General features: G+C 55.9%; 1 protein-coding gene across 2 annotated transcripts; it reads right to left on the bottom strand.

The window, feature by feature from the left end:
- Positions 1-1,227: 1,227 nt before the first annotated feature.
- DPF2 (double PHD fingers 2) lies at positions 1,228-18,289 on the bottom strand. Of its 2 annotated transcripts, XM_075135161.1 has the most exons (12): positions 18,124-18,289; positions 13,845-14,005; positions 13,643-13,750; positions 13,298-13,461; positions 10,902-10,994; positions 10,312-10,390; positions 9,384-9,425; positions 7,098-7,235; positions 6,716-6,844; positions 6,429-6,541; positions 3,510-3,591; positions 1,228-2,866 (listed from the first exon to the last, which is right to left on the bottom strand). In XM_075135161.1, exons 1-12 carry the CDS (start codon positions 18,153-18,155, stop codon positions 2,790-2,792), a joined length of 1,218 nt encoding a protein of 405 aa, XP_074991262.1. In that variant the 5' UTR covers positions 18,156-18,289; the 3' UTR covers positions 1,228-2,789. The 2 variants fall into 2 exon arrangements, with proteins under 2 accessions (XP_074991262.1, XP_074991263.1); XM_075135162.1 differs by lacking the exon at positions 9,384-9,425 and having other exon boundaries at positions 18,124-18,216.
- Between the last annotated feature and the right edge of the window lie 264 nt (positions 18,290-18,553).

The following is an 18,553-nucleotide window of genomic DNA, read 5'->3' as shown; positions in this document are numbered from 1 at the left end:
TGGGGTGAGACGGGACGAAAGTTTTGGGGTGAGACAGGACGAAAGTTTTGGGGTGAGAAGGGATGAAGGTTTTGGGGTTGGGAAGGGTTGAAGGTTTTGGGGTGAGAAGGGTTGAAGGTTTTGGGGTGAGAAGGGACGAAGGTTTTGGGGTGAGAAGGGATAAAGGTTTTGGGGTTGGGAAGGGTTGAAGGTTTTGGGGTGAGATGGGACGAAGGTTTTGGGGTGAGATGGGACAAAGGTTTTGGGGTGAGAAGGGACAAAGGTTTTGGGGTTGGGAAGGGTTGAAGGTTTTGGGGTGAGATGGGACGAAGGTTTTGGGGTGAGATGGGACAAAGGTTTTGGGGTGAGAAGGGACAAAGGTTTTGGGGTGAGAAGGGACAAAGGTTTTGGGGTTGGGAAGGGTTGAAGGTTTTGGGGTGAGACGGGACGAAGGTTTTGGGGTGAGACGGGACGAAGGTTTTGGGGGAGAAAGGTTGAAGGTTTGGGGGTTTCTCACCACAGAGCGGGTCACCTCAAGGACGAGGAGGTCACTGTCCCCCTGAGTACCACCAAAACCAAGGACGGCGTCTGAGGGGGAGAGGACGGGCATCGGGGACCCCTGGGTCCCGCTGGGCCAGCGGGGACGGGGGACAGGACCCCCAGGGTGACACCCCCCCTCCCCCCCCCACGGTCAATACCCCCCACCCGGACGCTATTTATTTAATCCCAATAAAACCTTATCGCAACGTTGGCGTTCGATATCAACCGCTGCCCTCCCGGGGGGCCGGGGGTCCCCACAACCCCCCCAGGGAACCCCCACCCTAACCCCCCCAAAGGAGGTTAACGAGGATTAATTTCCCCTAAATATTACCCGGAAACCTGGGTCCTGGCTCTCGAGCTCCGGCCTTTGCCCCAATTCGGGTGATTTAGCTGCAAAATAAATCTGCAAAGGGATTAATTCTCACATCAAGTCGAGGCCAAAAGCCCCAAATGGGGCAGATTTTACCCCAAAAAACCCGGGTAGCACAACCTCAATAACAGCCCTCAGAGAAGCCACATCCCAGCACCGAAATTGGGTTTATTTACCCCAAAGAAGGCGGCGGCACAACCCCAGTATCAGCCCTCAGAGAAGTCACATCCCAGCACCCAAATATTTGGTTTTTACCCCAAACCCAGGCACCCCCCAACATATCAGTGCCCCCCAACCCCCCCATTTTTGCCCCAAAAACACCCTCACTTCCACACCGCTGCATTTTTCTCCATTTTTATTACGAAAACAAGCCGTTTTGGTGTCACTTTTTGTTTTTTTTTTTTTTTTTTTCCGGATAAGACACAACCGTGAAGCTTTGCCGAGGGGAAATTGGGGTAAAACCCACCCGTTTAGGGACATTTCATCGTCCCGCCCCTGTCAGGGCGCGAAAATGGGGGAAACCCACCCATTTTTAACCAAAATGCTTTCATTTCCACCCGAATCGCGCTCAAGGAGGGGGAGGAGAGAAACCACCGGGCTTGGAGTCGCTTCGTCACCCTGATCCGGGCTTTTTTTTTTTGGTGTGGCGGCATTTTTTAGGGATTTTGGTCAATTTTGTGTGGTTTTAGTTAATTTTGGGCTATTTTGGTCAATTTGGGGGCTACTTCGGTCATTTTTTGGGCTATTTTTGTCATTTTTGAACAATTTTTCTGCGCGTGGGGCCAGTTTCGGGGCTGCTCTGCCGCCGTCCCGGTTGGCTCCTCTCTTTTGGGGGGTTCTGGGAGGTGAAATTCGGGGTGGGGTGGCAGGGAGGGGGGGTTCGGAGGTAGGTTTTTTAAGTTGATTTTTAGAAAAAACAGGCACATTCAGTCAACGGGACCCTTGGGGGAGGGGGGCGGATGGGGATATCGGGGTGTCCCCGGAGAGCCCCAAAACAGTGGCGTCTCCCACCTCTCCCCGTCAGTGGCGTTTTGGGGGTGAAAGCGGCTTTTTCCTCCCCTAAATCCCCCCGAACCCCAAAACAAACCCTGTGCGACCGTGACGGGTTGGGGGGGGGGACGGGGCGAAGTATTTCTCCCTCTGCGCCGTGTGGGAGCAAGGGAAAACCCCAAAATGGAGGGATTTTGCCCCGTTTCGTGCCGGCCGGAGGAGGATGTTGGGGTGTAAGGCCTCGTCTGGGCAGGGGGGGATCGGCCGGGCTGCGGGGAGCATCCTCCGAGGCGGAAGAGAGAGCGGGGCGAAAAGAAATGATAAAAACGGGGAGAAAAAAAGGAAATAAAAATAAAAACGGGGGGGGGGGGGGGGAATCATCTCACCCCAAGAAATCAAAAAAAATAACAAAAAGCCCCAAAAACGCGACCCCGGCTTGCGCAGGGTTCGGAATTTTTCCAAGAAAAGGGGGAAAAAACGAGTTTTTTGGCACGCCGCGTTGCCAGGGAGGCGGCGGAGTGGATTTGGGTGCCTCATTTTGGGTGGAAAAGCCAGGAAACGGCGCTGGGAAGGGCAGCCCTGTCCCGTCCACGTCCCCTCGGTAGGGACGGGGTCCCTGGGGACACTGCGGTGTCACCCCAAAAGCCACTCTGCAGGGTGGGGGACACGGCAGCGTCACCCCGTCCTCGCGGGGAGGTGAGAAATAAACCCTCGCGCGGCAAAAATGAATAAAATAAACCCCGACACCCCCTCCCCAAGAGATAAAAAAAAACCCCTAAATCAACCAAAAAACTACGGGGAAGGTTTTAAAAAAAAAAAAAAAAAGAAAAAAAGAAGAAAGACCCCAAAAAAAAAGGGAAAACTCATGGAAAGAGGGCACCGGGGAGCCCGTCCCGTCGGCGGAGCGGGATCAGGAGTTGTTCTGGTTCTGGTAGATGGAGGCTTTTTCCTTCAGCAGGTCCAGACACAAGTGGCAGCTCCAGCTCCCTGCGGAGAGAAGGACACGTGGGTGGCCTTGTCTCGCCCTCGTTAGGGCTTCGTTAAGGGTCATGGCTTCCTAATTACAAGTAGAGAGTGTGTGTGAGGGGGGTGGTTTACAGGGCCGTTTGTGGGTTTTGTGACCCCGCAAGCCTTCTTCCTCCTCGTTAACCTTCAAACGAAGGCGGCCAGGAGAGGGGTTGATAATTAACCGCTGGGATAATTAACCAGCTGTGAGGCGTCATTGAGATTTTGGGGTTGGTTTTTTTGTTGTGAATGCCGGGGTGGGTTTTTTTTTTTGTGCTTCGACGCCGTGAGGAAGAGGAGGAAGAAGAGCGATCCCTCTCGGCTTTCTCGACCAATATGGAGACATTTCGGGGCGCAAGGGACGTCGGTGATGGATTTTGGGGCAATAAAAGGTTTTTCCAGCCAAGCAGAGGAAGAATAATTGGGGAACAGCCGCAACGACGGACCCCCGTCATTTTCGATCGCGACACGACAAATCCACGATTGCCCCAAAAAACACGGGCAGAAGCGGGTCCCGCGCGGCTGAGAAATATTCCTGGGCTGAATTTTGCTTGTTTTGACCCATTTCTGAAGCGGAGAGGGAGGATGGGGTTGGGGGGATGGGGGGCAGAGGAGCGGCGCTTACCTTCGGGCGGCTCCGACATGGGGGGGGTGAGACAGTACATGTGGTAGCCGCGGTCGCAGTCGTCGCAGAAGAGCAGCTGGTCCTAAGCCGAGGCGGGGGGGAAAAGGGGGAAATTCGGATGATTCAACCCGGTTTTGGCTTAAGGACAACGTGGAGGGGACTGGAGGGGACGAGGGTCCCTCCTTGTCGGCCTCCAAGCTCTGTCGGAGCGACCAGAAAGATATTGCCACGTCCTCCGGACCAAAAGCACGATCTTTTCCCCCAAAAACAGATTTTGCTGTGTGCTACAGACTATTACAGCACAATAATTTCCCCCCAAAAGACTCTCCCGTGTCCTACAGACTATTAAAGCCCAAAGATTTCTCCCCAAAAAAGACTCTCCCATGTCTTACGGAATATAAAAGCACAAAGATTTCCCCCAAAAAAGATTCTCCCGTGTCCTACGGACTAAAAAAGCACAAAGATTGCCCCCAAAAGACTCTCCCATGTTCTACGGACTATAAAAGCACAAAGATTTCACCCAAAAAATCTCTCCCCTGTCCTACAGACTATTAAAGCCCAAAGATTTCTCCCCAAAAAGACTCTCCCGTGTCTTACGGAATATAAAAGCCCAAAGATTTCCCCCCAAAAGACTCTCCTGCGTCCTACAGACTATAAAAGCACAAAGATTTCCCCCAAAAAAGACTCCGCTCTGTCCTATGGACCATCAAAAGCACAATTTCCCCCCAAAAAGACTCCCCCGTGTCCTCTGGACTATTTAAAGCACAAAAATTCCCCCCAGAAAGACTGCTCTGTGCTACAGAACATTAAAAACACAGTGATTTTCCCCAAAAAGACTCTCCCGTGTCCTACAGACTATTAAAGCCCAAAGATTTCCCTCAAAAAAGATCCTCCTGTATTCTATGGACCATTAAAAGCACAAAGATTGCCCCCCAAAAAATCTCTCCCCTGTCCCACAGACTATTAAAGCCCAAAGATTTCTCCCCAAAGACGACTCTCCCATGTCTTATGGAATATAAAAGCACAAAGATTTCCCCCAAAAAAGATTCTCCCGTGTCCTACGGACTAAAAAAGCACAAAGATTGCCCCCAAAAGACTCTCCCATGTTCTACGGACTATAAAAGCACAAAGATTTCCCCCAAAAAATCTCTCCCCTGTCCTACAGACTATTAAAGCCCAAAGATTTCTCCCCAAAAAGACTCTCCCATGTCTTACGGAATATAAAATCACAAAGATTTCCCCCAAAAAAGATTCTCCCGTGTCCTACGGACTAAAAAAGCACAAAGATTGCCCCCAAAAGACTCTCCCATGTTCTACGGACTATAAAAGCACAAAGATTTCACCCAAAAAATCTCTCCCCTGTCCTACAGACTATTAAAGCCCAAAGATTTCTCCCCAAAAAGACTCTCCCGTGTCTTACGGAATATAAAAGCCCAAAGATTTCCCCAAAAAAGACTCTCCTGCGTCCTACAGACTACAAAAGCACAAAGATTTCCCCCCAAAAATCTCTCCCACGTCCTACGGGCCATAAAACCACAAAGATTTCCCCCAAAAAAGACTCTCCTACGTCCTTCGGACTATTAAAGGGGTACACCCCTCCTTCTGGGGGGCACTTCTGTTGTTTTGGGGGTACTCCCATAGTTCTGGGGGGGCACTCCCATCATTCCAGGGATACTTCCTTCATTCTGGGGGGTACTCCTGTCATTCTGGGGGTACTCCTGTTGTTTTGGGGGGTCTCCCGTCATTCTGGGGGGCACTCCCCTCATTCGGGGGGGTACGTCCCTCGTTCTGGGGGCAATCTCGTTGTTCTGGGGGTTACTCCTGTCGTTTTGGGGGCACTCCTGCCATTCTGGGGGGCACTCCCCTCGTTCTGGGGGGCACTCCCATCATTCAGGGGGCACTCCCGTTGTGTTGGGGGTACTCCCATCATTCTGGGGGGTCTCCCATTGTTCTGGGGAGTCTCCCATCGTTCTGGGGGCACTCCCGTTGCTTTGGGGGGCACTCCCATCGTTCTGGGGGGCACTCCCCCCACTTTGGGGGGTTGGCCCCTCGTTCTGGGGGGTACTCCTGTCGTTCTGGGGGGCACTCCCGTCGTTCTGGGGGGTCGGCCCCTCGTTCTGGGGGCACTCCCGTCGTTCTGGGGGGCACTCCCGTTGTTTTGGGGGGCACTCCCATCGTTCTGGGGGACGTTCCCCCCATTTTGCGGGGTCGGCCCCTCGTTCTGGGGGCACTCCTGTTGTTCTGGGGGATCTCCCATTGTTCTGGGGGGCACTCCCTTCGTTCTGGGGGATCTCCTGTCGTTCTGAGGGACGTTCCCCCCATTTTGGGGGGTCGGTCCCTCGTTCTGGGGGCACTCCCGTTGTTCTGGGGGATCTCCCATCGTTCTGGGGGGCACTCCCATCGTTCTGGGGGATCTCCCATTGTTCTGAGGGACGTTCCCCCCATTTTGGGGGGTCAGTCCCTCGTTCTGGGGGCACTCCCGTTGTTCTGGGGGATCTCCCATTGTTCTGGGGAGTCTCCCGTCATTCTGGGGGATCTCCCATCGTTCTGGGGGGCACTCCCATCGTTCTGGGGGACATTCCCACCATTTTGGGGGGTCGGTCCCTCGTTCTGGGGGCACTCCCGTTGTTCTGGGGGATCTCCCATTGTTCTGGGGGGCACTCCCGTCGTTCTGGGGGGCACTCCCATTGTTCTGGGGGGCACTCCCATCGTTCTGGGGGGCACTCCCATCGTTCTGGGGGACGTTCCCCCCATCTTGTGGGGTCGGTCCCTCGTTCTGGGGGATCTCCCATCGTTCTAGGGGCACTCCTGTCGTTCTGGGGAGTCTCCCATCATTCTGGGGGGCACTCCCCCCATTTTGGGGGGGTCTCCCCCTCGTTCTGGGGGCGCCCCTCCCCTCCTCGGGGGGGGGGTACTCACGTCGTTCTCGGAGGTGCCGCAGATGTTGCAGCACTTGCACTCGATGCACTGCCAGCGGTACGTCTTGACGGCCGCCATCATCACCGGGGTGAACTGCAGGCAGGAGGGGTGCCCTGCGGAGCGGGCGGGACGGTGAGGGGGAGGAAGGAGGGGGGAGGAAGGCAGCCCCGGCAACCCCGGGCTCGGGGACCCACCCAAATCCTCCGTTTTTTTTTTTCCAGGCTGAGATGCCGGGGGATGGTTTGGGGATGCGGGGAGGACGGGTTTTCCCCCCCCCCCACCCTTACCTGATCGCCCGCAGTCCGAGCACGAGACCAACTCCTCCGGTTGTCCCGTCTTCTTGTTGATTTTGGAGTCTCCCAGGCAGAAATCGCAGTAGTTGTTGGGCAAAGCTAAGCCGTCGGGTCCTTTCTTGGCTGGAAAAACGGAGCGGGAAAGACGGATTAACCGCTGGGCGAAGGTTTTCCGCACGGGATCGGGAGAAAACACCTTCACGGCGCAAATCCCGACGCCTCGCAGCAGATTTTCCGGCAACCCCGGGGCGATGTCACGGCGCTTAAAAGCATCGGGGAAGGGACGGCGCTCGCTCGCAGCCCCGGCACGGGTGGTTTGCCGGCTTTTTTTTTTCGCGAGGGGGGATTTTTGGCAGAGGAAGGCGTTTTTGCTTACATTTCTGCTCCTCCGATCGTTGCGAGACGGGAGTGGGGGGCTGCGAATCGTCCTTGTCGTCGCCTTCTTCCTCGGCCAGGTGGGAGTGAGCGTAGTGGTAGCTCAATCCCGGCCGATTCTTGTATCGTTTCCCGCAGACTACGGAGAGAAATGGGAAAAGTCGGAGCTCACCCCGGCAGGGAGCGAGATCCCGCACCCCAAAATCATCCAGCATCCCCCCCCCGGTCCCATCTCTCCGGGCTTTTAGCGTAGACGGCTGCTCCCCTTCTGTCCCCAAAATTACCTGGAATTAATTAAAATCACCCTGGAAACACCTTAACGAAGGGGTTGGGGGCTGGATTGGAGCCGGAGCAGCCGGAGAGGCACCGCGGCTTCCGCTGCCCGTCCCACCGTGGGAGGCTAAAGCTGGGCGATCGACGCCCACCACGGCCGGATAACGATGGTGGCTCGTTAAGCGCGGCCCTCACTAAAGGAGCGAAACCACACAGGGATCAATCCAAGTGGCAAAATCCGGGCGGAAAGATATGGGGGAGGGGGTGGATTTCCCACCCAAAAACCAACTCCTACACCAGCCGGGTAAAAAAAAACCGAGGCTGCTTTCAACGTGCACGAAGGCGAAACCTCATTTTTTGGGACGCCGAGGAGGGAAAACCGCAGCCGCCGCCGGCACATCTCGGCTCTGCTCCCTCCTCGGAACCCCCTGGCTCCTCCAAACCCGACCCGAGCGCGACGTGAAATCACCCGTCGCCCCAAATGCCATCGATTTGCCCGTTTTCTACCCCGGATCGGGAGCTTTCACCCTCGGTCCGGCGGCAGCCGCTTCCTTGGGGGAGATCTCGGAGCACCCACGGACCGGGGAAGCGCCTTCCCTGCCGGAGAACGGGCTCCCAGCTCACCGTCACCGGTTTTCCGGGGGTTTTTTTTGGCAGTTTTTTAGGCATGAGGCTCCGAGGACACCCCAAAACCCCCTTTTCGCCCCGTCGAGGCAGGACGAGCGCAAAGCACCTTCCTACTGCCGGCACGAGGACGGGGATCGGGGTGAAATCCCCCCAGAAAGAGCCGGAGGAGGGGTCCACGGACCACGGGTTTTCCCCGCATCCAGGAAAAAGTCGCTTTGGGATGAGATTTCCTGAGCCTGGAGCTTTTCCGTAACATCGCGGACTTTTCTGGATCCACTTCCAGGCTCGCTGGAAGCCCGGAGAAATCCCACCGGTCCCTCTCACGCCATCGACTCGCCCCAAAAATAAGGGGAGGGGGGGGAAAGCAGCCCAGGGTTTGAACCCCCCTAAGAGAACCCGATGCAAGCAGCCGGCATTGGCTTTTCGGGACAAAACCCGCAGAGATTCCCCCCGGAAAAAAGGATTTGCGGGATAATCGCCGCCCCGGGGAAAACGCTCGGCATCGGCAGGTCTGGAAGGGCTCGGCAAAGCGGCGCGAACCCAGCAAAGGAGGGGAAAAAACAGCCCGAAAAGCAACCGTGGCAGCAATTACAACCTTATTACATCAAATTCCGGCTTTCCAAGAGCCGACCGAGGGCACGACGGGGTCGGCCCCGTGAGCAGCCACGCGGAGCCGGCGGGCGGCGTTTTCTTCCCGCCCCCCCCCGCCGCGGGGTTTAAAATTGACCTTTAAAATTGACCTTTTTCCCCCCCAAAAAAAAAAACCAGGCAGGCCGGTATCTAAACACGAATCGGAACGGCGAGGAAGAGGAGCCGCCGCGAAGATCAGCTCTCCGGCTTTATCCGCAAGCCGCCGCCAACGTCCAACCTGCACCTGACCCGTTTTGGGGCTTATTTTAAAGCAAAAATCAGTTTTGGTTTTTTTTTTTTTTGCAAGAGAAGCGGCAACGTACTTCGGCGTGTCTTAAAAGGCAAGAGGCACGTCCCGGGCGCGCGGGATTTGGGAGCGAGGGAAAGGTTTTGGTGGAAACACCGTGTTTTTTTCCCATCCCCGCCGCCGCGGGGGGGGATTAATCTTTGTTTTCCCTCTCGGGAGGCCGCTCGGCTGGCACGCACGACCGCTCTTCCCTGCTGGAAAAGGGTCAGGCGAGCCCGGAGAGGAGCTGCCGAATCCCGCTGCCGGCAGGGAGGCCGGCTTTGACGTCGCTCGGTGGCCTTTGGCTTCTCCCTCCCCTTCTCCCGTGTGCGTCCCCCCCCCCCCCATCCCGTCCCCTTTCCCAGCGAGGTTCGGTGAAAAACAACAAAACCAACAAAAACCCTAACGTTTCAGGAGAAGAAAAGGCAAGGAGGAAATTAAAAAAAAAAAAGCAGAGAGAGAGTGGACTACCTCGATCGGGAGGTTTCAAGGTATGCTTTTGTTTGTAACTATCTGAAACACAGAAAGAGAGTCGTGAGAAAACAGGACACACACCAGGTCACGCACACGCACCCGTGCCAAGCGACAGACGGACTCTTAAAACAAGAAAAAAAGGGGAGGAAAAACACAACTACTTTGGGGTCGGGGTGGGTTTTTTTGGGGGAAGAAGCTGTCAGCTCTTGCAGGACAGGAGGAAGAAGAGAGAAAGGTAATTTCAAAGCCTCGCTTGCCCTTTTTTGTTCCGTTTGCCCCGTTTAATTGCTTTTTTTTTTTTTTTTTTTTTAATTTCCCCTCCCCCCGGCCTCTTTCCCCAGCTTGAGGAAGAGGAGGGAGGTGAGGAGGAAGCATCGGCAACCCTGGGCTCGCAGCGGAGCGGGCCAGGAAGGCCTCGGAAATAAAATCCCAGCCCCTGGAGCTGAGGAGGTTTTTAGCCAGAGCAGGACCAGCGCACGGTGTTGCATTTCGCAGCTACAAACTCATTAAGTGGCTTTAACGAGGCACGACAGCGCAAGGGTCGGGGCCGGGGGAACTACGGCCGGCTTCGAAACCAGCCTGACGGACACAGATCCAACTGGAAAACCGACTGGGAAAATTCGGGGGCCGTTTTCAACCTTCGGGAGGGGGGGTATTTGCAAGACCGGGAGAGGTTTATCCTCATTTCTACGTGCCGGGTGGCTGCACAGCCCCTTCGCTCGGGGGCGAGAGGACCGCGTTCCCGGTGGGAAAACTCCATCGGAGGAGGTCGAGAGTCCGAGGGGTTTAAAAACGCCCTCCCCTGGCTGCGTAAATCTACCTTTCCAGGTTTAAAAACCCAAATCCCGGCGGACAACCCGAAAGCAACGCAGCCTGGCTCCGCTCCCGGGCCCTAAGCGGCGAGGAAGAGGTTTTTCGTACTCACTGTCACAAGCGTAGGGTTTATCCCGGTCTTCTAATATAGCCGCGTCCAGCTTCTTGCGAGCCCCTCCGACACCTTTGCCCTGGGAAAGCGGGGGGGGAAAAAGCCAAAGTTTAGGCAAAATTGCGGCCCAAAAGTCTCCCGGATGGTGGGGAGGACAAGACCGGCGATCCGACGTCGGAGAAAAGCGCGATCCAACAGTGCCACGTAGTGGGTACAGCCTGAAACGGCTGCTGGGACGCGAGGAGCATCAACGGACGATCCAAATCCCTCGGGATCCTCAGCGAGTCTTTCCCGCTTTGGAAAGGGGCAGATCCACGCGAGATCTCTCGTGTGGGAGGCGATTTTGGGTGACTAACGTTCGTTAGGGGCTAACGAATACGAGTTATTCAAGCCCCCGGGGTGGGTTTTCTGCTCATCCCGCTCACGGGGTCGAGCACGTCCGAGTTTTCCCCAACGTGAGGTTCAAGACGGAGATGGTCGAGCCCTGGCAAGCGTCGGGGCGGTTTCAGCACCGGCAACGTCTCCGATTTGCCAGGAATCACCACCAAAACAACGCCGGGACCCAGCCAAACCCACCCGGCTGCCCTCACCTTGGCTTTCCCCTTCCCTCTCCGCTTCGGCGTATCTTCTTCGTAGTCTTCATCGTCCAAATCATCCAGGAAATCATCCGGCTCAAGAATCCGCTAGGGAAGAGGAAAAAGGGTTATTGCAGACAAACCCTCGGCACGGATCGAGGGAAAAGGGGGAAAAACTGGGGAGCAAAATACGTCAGAGCGGCCTCGGGTCACCCGTCAGCAGCCGAATCCGTTTCAAACCTGTAATACCGAAGGAGGAGAAAGGACGTGAAATTTTTGGGGAGGGAGAGGGGATCTTTTATAAGATACCGGATAAATTACTTTTTATCTGGTATATTTTATCCCCCCAAAAAGTCACAGAAGGGCCCAACGCGGCGTGAAGACGCTTGAAGAAAAAGAGCAATCAAAGAAAAGGCAAAAAGAGAAGAGGCTTGGAAAAATTATTCACGTAGAAAAGCCCAGAAAAGCCAAAGTTTTCCACCCCGGGGTGGCAAAAAACAGCTACGACAGCGGTCGCAGCAGGTTTAAAATCCGATTTGTAGCTCCGAGGGGAAAAAGGGGGAGCTCCTACATCAATTAAGAGTAAAGCATCGGTGAGTCTGACGAAGGACGGAGAACGGGGAAGGTTTTATCCGGCTCCAAACCTTGGTAGAGCCTTAATTTTTAAAGAAGCTTCTAAGCTGAGCCAAATCAGGGTGAAAAAGGGGCTGCTGGACCCAAATTATCCAGCTGAGGGAGGAAAGGGGGAAGATCTGAGCTCCTTTTTTCTGCAGAAGACAAATTTGCGGTCTCCCCGACTCGTTTCTCCACCAAACCAGGGCTGCCTGCTCCGAGCTTCGTTAGCGGTCGCGTAAAACCCTTTCACACCAGGCAGGGATTAATCGCAGGGCCAGGGGAAACACACCAGCGGGGAAAAAATCATAAAATAGGTGTTGAAAAACAGCCTTTCCCTGGCATTAAACATCACCCCACGAGCCAACTGCAACGGGAAGAGGCCAAATCATCAGCAGAGCGGCTCAAATTCCCAGGCAGCAGAGAGACGGCTTCGATTTGCAACCAGTCAAAACCCTTTCCAGACCTAGTTACGACGATTTATAACAACCTTGGGTTAGCTTATCGATGCCAAAAGAAACCAGACGCTTGTAACCTTGCTAAACGCTCGGCCTCGGCTTTTTCTTCCTTCCCGTGTCTTCGTTTCGAAACTTAACTCTGGGTTCTCCCCCAGATCCCGTGCTCAAAGGGCTCGCAGAGCTGAAGAGTTGGCTGAACGTCCTTCCTGCTCTTGCGCGACAGCTAAAAATCTCGTTTTAAAATAAATTTGCTATCAAGAAAGGGGAAAAAAAGCTTTGGATACGAGTAGGGATAAAAGGAGCCTTGAGAAGATGTCTCGGAGCTCGTCTCTACTCAGGCAAGGAGACGAGGGGATGAAAAACCTGCAACAGGGCTCATGGGGGAAAAACGACACCGGGGCAGGGAGGAGATGGCAGGGATGGGGACCGGCACCTCCAAATCCCGGCAGATCGCCCCCCCCCGCCACGGCCATTTCGCAAGGGGCCGTGGGTCAACGGGGGATGAAACCTGTCCTGGGTGCAGAGACACCCAGCGCAGCCTCAAACTGGGTGCCTAGACACCACAAACCCCTGGATTTTGGGGCCAGCGTCTCCCTCCCCCTGGAATTTGGGGCCAGCATCTCCCTTCCCCTGAATTTTGGGGGCAGAGTCTCCCTTCCCCTGGATTTTGGGGGCAGAATCTCTCTTCCCCTGGATTTTGGGGCCAGCGTCTCCCTTTCCCCGAATTCTGGGGTCAGAAATTCCCTCCCCCTGAATTTTGGGGCCAGAAACTCCCTTCCCTTGGATTTTGGGGCCAGAATCTCCCTTCCCCTGGATTTTGGGGCCAGAATCTCCCTTCCCCTGGAATTTTTGGGCCAGAATCTCCCTTCCCCTGGAATTTTGGGGGCAGAGTCTCCCTTCCCCTGGATTTTGGGGGCAGAATCTCTCTTCCCCTGGATTTTGGGGCCAGCGCCTCCCTTTCCCCGAATTCTGGGGCCGGCGTCTCCCTTTCCCCGAATTCTGGGGTCAGAAATTCCCTCCCCCTGAATTTTGGGGCCAGAAACTCCCTTCCTGGGAATGAGGGGAGTTTCTAACTGGATCACGAGGAAGGGATCATCCACCTCTCTACACGACATCACCGTAGGGAGCCAAACCCTGGCTTCCCGCTCTCCGGTAACCCCATGAGGTTGGTAGCATCATCTCTGCCCCCCAAAATCCATCCCAAATCCTCTTCCTGCGGCTAAACGACGCGGAGAAAGCAGAAGGGAAGTGGAAAATCAGAGCGGCGTCACGGAGGTGTGCGTGTTTTACCCCGTAAGTCCCTTTCCCAACGTAAAGGAGGAGACCCTCTCTTTGCCGTACCTTCCGCGCGCGGCTGTTGGTGACGGGGAACTCGCCCAGGCTGTCGTCGTCGATGCGGGGGTCCGGGAGAGCCCGTTTCTCCAAGGGGTCGGTCCTCAGCAGGGCTTCCAGGCTGCTGCCGTCCTGAGAGATCAGCCCTTCCTTCTTCAGGGTCTGATCGGTGTCTGCAAGGAGCCGGTGGGGGGGAAAGGGAAGAGAAAAATCAGAGCGGAACGTCGGCACGCGCCGAGATCCCATCTTGCCGGGGTCAGGCGAAGGGGTTTACCAACCCTCAGCGATGTTTACCGGCACCCGGCGTTATTTGGGCACGGTATTGCCAAAACCCCCGTGTGCAGAAGGATTTACCTGGTTTGATAGAAGGGAAGGAAAGCCTGGGGTCCTCCGGAGGATGAGCACGACGTTTCTTCCGCCAGCGGCGCGCAGGGTAGGAGTAAAGCTGCCCAGCGGCTAAACCTTTAATAAAAAACAAACAAACCCACCCAAAAATTACCCGAGGCGATGACACGCACCGACCCCTTGTCCCCAATCCGACGTTTTCCCGGTGTACCTGGCCCTCGGTGACGTTTTTCCATCCAGATGTAGCAGTTGCTTTGGGCCACCCCGGTTTGGGAATCGAGGAAAGGGAGGCGGACGCTCCTCTCGGCGCACAGCCGGGCGTTGTAGTTGTGGCACTGCTCCATGGCATCCCTGTAGTACTGCTCCCCGAGGCTGCCGGGGAGAAAGAGGGGTTCAGCGCTCACCCCAACCACCCCGAGCCCCAATTCCAACCCCGGCACGCAGCCGTCGGGAGAGGGAAACGCCACGCTCCTTCCCGGATCCCCTGCTCGGAGGAAGCGCGGCCCGAATTCTCTCCTCTGCAAGGCGAAGACGCCACTCGACGCGATTATTCGCGGAGGACGGAGACGTCCCCTCGCACAGAGACGTGGGGACCACCGCGACGGGCGATGACAGCCCTCCCCACCGCCGGCAGACGAAACGTGGCCTCGTTAAGAGATCCCCTCAGCCTTAAGAGATCCCCTCAGCCTTAAGAGATCCCCTCGGCATTTTTCACGCCCCCAAAACCTTTTGTGAGAAGCCCGCACCGGCGTCGACGCGTTACTAACGGATTCGAGCGGCCGCGGGCATCTCCGGGTTTCCTTAAGCGCGTTAATCGCGCCCCGTCCTCTTTTCTAAGAGCACGAACCTCTTTGTGCCACAACCCCCTTCTCCTTCCCTTCTGTAACAGCCGCACGGCAGCCCGGTAGCTGTAATTACAGTAATTTGGATGATGAGATCTTCCCACCGCGCGCGGCGGGGGAGAGGGGAAGAGCTGAGAATCTGTTCGGCTGCCGGAGACCGAGTTTCCCCCTCCCCGGTGTCGGGAGAGGAGACGCACGCTTTGTTTATATCAATATATATTGATCTTGGCACTTTAATACCAGCTGGAACGACTGCGCAGAGCCCAAGGAGCCCCGTAATCACCCACACTGCGAGACGGCTAATTTAGACGAGTGAATAACGAGCCGAAAGACGCTCGGGCTGCCTGCGAGGAAGCAGGCGCGGTAGGTGAAAAATCTTGCCCGACGAAGGAGACGGGACAGAAATCGCTTCGTCGCGGGGTTTTTATTCCAGCGCGAGTAAAAGTCGGATGCGCGGGGAGACGGGTAGAAGAAAACCAACAGGCAGAGAGGGAATAACTGAAAAGAAGATGATATTGGTAAATATTAAATGCAAACGAGGATTGCCACGCTCGTTTCCTTACGGAGCCCCGTCTGCCGGAGCTGTGATGGAGAAACGGGGTTCGTCTCACCCCACTTGATGTGACAGGAGGGATTTCGGGAGGGGGAACGGTGTCCCAGCTGCAATTAAGAGCGATGAGAAAAGTCCCAAATTGCCTTTTTCTCTCTGCTGACTGCAGAGGGAGCCCAAATCCCGGGCTCAGACTGTCACTCTCATGGAGTTTGGGGATGTAAATCCCTCCCGGAGCTTTTAATTTCCTCCTAAATCACCAGGCCGCTCCTTGATAGCTCAATTTGCACCCCGATAACCAACAACGCGGAGCCCTAAAACTTCCCCGTAACGTCCAGGCGAAGCCCTGCCAACAGGAAGATTGACCAGAGGAGGAAAACTTGGTGTTTATAGTAATACAAACCCAAAAAGAGTTTGGTTGTCCAACTTATTTCGCTCCCGCTGACTAGATTTCCGAGTTGGCGGAAAGGGAAAAGAGGCAATCAGCCCCCAAAACAATCACCTGCGGTCGTTTTAATTGCAAATTAACGGAGGACTCCTGGGCTGGGTGAGAAACACACCAGGATTTGGCTTTGGCACCTAAAAAAGCTTCGTGAAATGGGTTTTAAAGCGCTCCCTGAGCGCTGAGGGGATGGAGAGGGACCACGGGAGACGTTAAGAGCGGAGATCTTGTCTCCAGCTCCGATGTACAACCCTATAATTTTCCCTTACGCTGCCCGGAGGTCTTCATCCCCAAAACCGAGGGGTGCTTCGAGGCACGGACGCTCGCCGATTCCCAACAACCTTGAGAAAGCTCCGCCGAGGAGAAGCGCCGCTTAAAATCCGCACCGAATGCACAAGCAAAGAGCTAACGAAGCTGTCAGGAAGGACTAATGTGTTTTAAACAGCTCTAACGAACCCGATTATTGCTCCCTGCGGACTCGGCGTGGCTTAGAGCCTTCTACAGCTGCTAAGCAAGTCCTAAGTGCCCTCAAGAGCAGCTTCCAGTAAAGCACATCACGTCAGCGGATCGCTGCGGAAATAACCGGGTGGTTTTATGCATTTTATCACCGTTGGTAAGAGATCACGGCACGGAAACAGCCGATAAAAATGATGCGGCTACCTCCATCCCCAAAATCGTCGGGAAAAGGCAGGGCAGGCTTCGTGCTGAGGTGGGTAACGTGCACCTGCGCAGGAAGGGGAGCGATTTAAAGCCCCAAAAAGTCGTCGTTGGAGACTGTCCTGCCCCAACCGCTGCCGTCGTTTGGAAAAAAGTAAAGCAAGGAGGAATTTGGTAGATCAAACTCTTTGCTGACGGTACGCGGAGATACGAGAACGGCCCAGGGAACACCTTTAAAAAGTCAAAAAACCAGCAAATTCTGTCACGCTCCCCTCCATCGTCCTCGCTGGCAGGCTGCGACTGAAAAAATCCAGCCTCGAAACCCAAGGGCAGCTTCTAAAATAAATAAAATACATTTGGGTGACGAAGCCGGGTAAGGCGAGATGCCGTTTCACGTCCTCGACTTCGCTGAAAGCCGCAGATCGAGAGGAGCGCCGGCGAAGTCGCGTTGTTGCAAAGCGTCGGTTGGTCGATTCGGGGCAAAAAGAGTCTGAAAAAGGTGTTTTGTGACTCACGGTTTGCGCTTCTCTCAGAAACGATCCAAGAAAGGGGTCCCAAAAATGCAGCAGCACGTCTGCCCGTGCCCTCGGCCGGCCACGAGTTTCTCCAGCGACTTTGCTAATGCATCTGCAGGCGGAAAGGCTGCAAGACGGACGGACCCACGGCCGTCACCTCTCTTAACGAACCCCAGTTCATCAGAGGAGACCCCAACGCCTCTTAACGAACCCTCATCTCATCAAAGAAGAGCCGGGGGGGGGGGCAAATCGCACCCCATTTTGCACCAACACCCCACCAAGAATGGAGGTTTTGGAGGAAACTGCAGCAGGGATGCAACGGTGCCGTGGCCGAGGCGCCGCTGGCTAAAGGGAGATGCCAAAAAACCCTGGAAATGCCAAAAAAAAAACCCTGGAAATGCCAAACAAACCCTGGAAACGCCAAAAAAAACCACCAGGAGACGCCAAAAAAAGGTCAACAAACACCTCCAAATCCACAAATCCCATCCAGGCAGGATGGGCCTCCCTTATAGGGCTATATAGGGGACCTCCTGTACCCCCCTTCCTATAGCAGGGGGGACAGTGGGGTGCTATATAGCTCCCCAAGGGTATATATGCCCCCCCGCCTTGTAGGGCTGTATAGGTAGACCCCCACCCTCAGCCTTTATAGGGTTATATGGGGGAACTCGCCCCCTGAGGCTCTATAGGGCCCCTCTCATAGGGCCATATGGGGAGGGGAACCTCCATTCCAAGGGCTCTACAGCTTCCCTTCTCACAAGGACATATTGAGGAGACCCCCGCACTCCCAGGGCTCTATAGGGCACAGCCGTATAGGACAATAAAGTAGGGACCCCTCCCCCTGCAAGGACATATGGGAACCCCTATGGGGCCATATGGGGGGGGGAGCGCCTCACTCGTAGGGCCACCCACACAGGGTCATATAGGGGAACATCCACCCTCAGGGCCCTATAGATCCCCCCTCTCTGGGCCATATGGGAGCGGACACGCCTGGGCTCTATAGGACCCCTCCCAGGACCATATAGGGGGAAATTCCCATTCTATCAGGCCCCCTTCAAAGAGCCACATGGGGGTAAGCGCACCCCCTGGGATCTATATGACCCTCTCACAGGGATGTATAGGGATGAGCCCCCCTCCTCGGCCTCCATAGGACACTCTCACAGGGCCATACAGGGGCGGCCCCCACCCTTTGGACTCTATAGGCCACCCTCTCAGGGGACCCCACCCCCAGGGCTCTATAAGCCCCCTCACAGCGCTATATGGGGGGGGGTCTCCCCTCACGGAACCCTATGGAGGAATCCCCCCCCCAGCAAAGTTCCCTCCCGAACAATGAGCGCGTCCCCCCCCCCCCCGCCCGCCCACTTGGTCCCGCCCGCGGAAGGGGGGAACCCCGCTTCCCGCCCCGGGCCGGACCGCACCATTCCCCACACACACACACACCGCGGGGAGGGTGGCGGGGGGGGGGGGGGAACACACGACGCACTCACAGCTTCACCACATTCTGTACCACCGCCGCCATCTTCCCTCCGCCGCCGGGGCCCTGCGCCGCCCAGCGCGCATGCGCGGCGGGCGGGGAGGGGAGGGGGAGCGGCCGCTCTGCGCCTTCCACCGCTCCGTGCGCCGGCGCATGCGCAAAGCGCGCGGCTGTTTGTGCCGCACTGCGCATGCGTTACCCCCCCCCCCGCGCGCGGGGCGAAGCCTCTGCGCATGCGCGGGGGGGGAAGGCGGGAAAAGCTGAGGGGAGAGGCGCGAAGAAGGGGGGGGGATGGATAAAGAGCGAAGGGGAAAGGGGATGGGGGAGGAAAGCGAAGGGGAAAATCAGAGGAAAAGGGGTGAGGGTGCTGGAAGAAAATGGGGGAGGTAAATGGGGAGGGTGAAGGGTGGTGGGGAGGGAGAACGAGGGGCAAAATGGAGGCA

Source organism: Calonectris borealis, chromosome 37 (assembly GCF_964195595.1).
Source record: "Calonectris borealis chromosome 37, bCalBor7.hap1.2, whole genome shotgun sequence".
NCBI lineage: Eukaryota > Metazoa > Chordata > Aves > Procellariiformes > Procellariidae > Calonectris > Calonectris borealis.
Note: the sequence above shows the minus strand (reverse complement) of the source record. Positions and strands in the feature narration are given on the sequence as shown.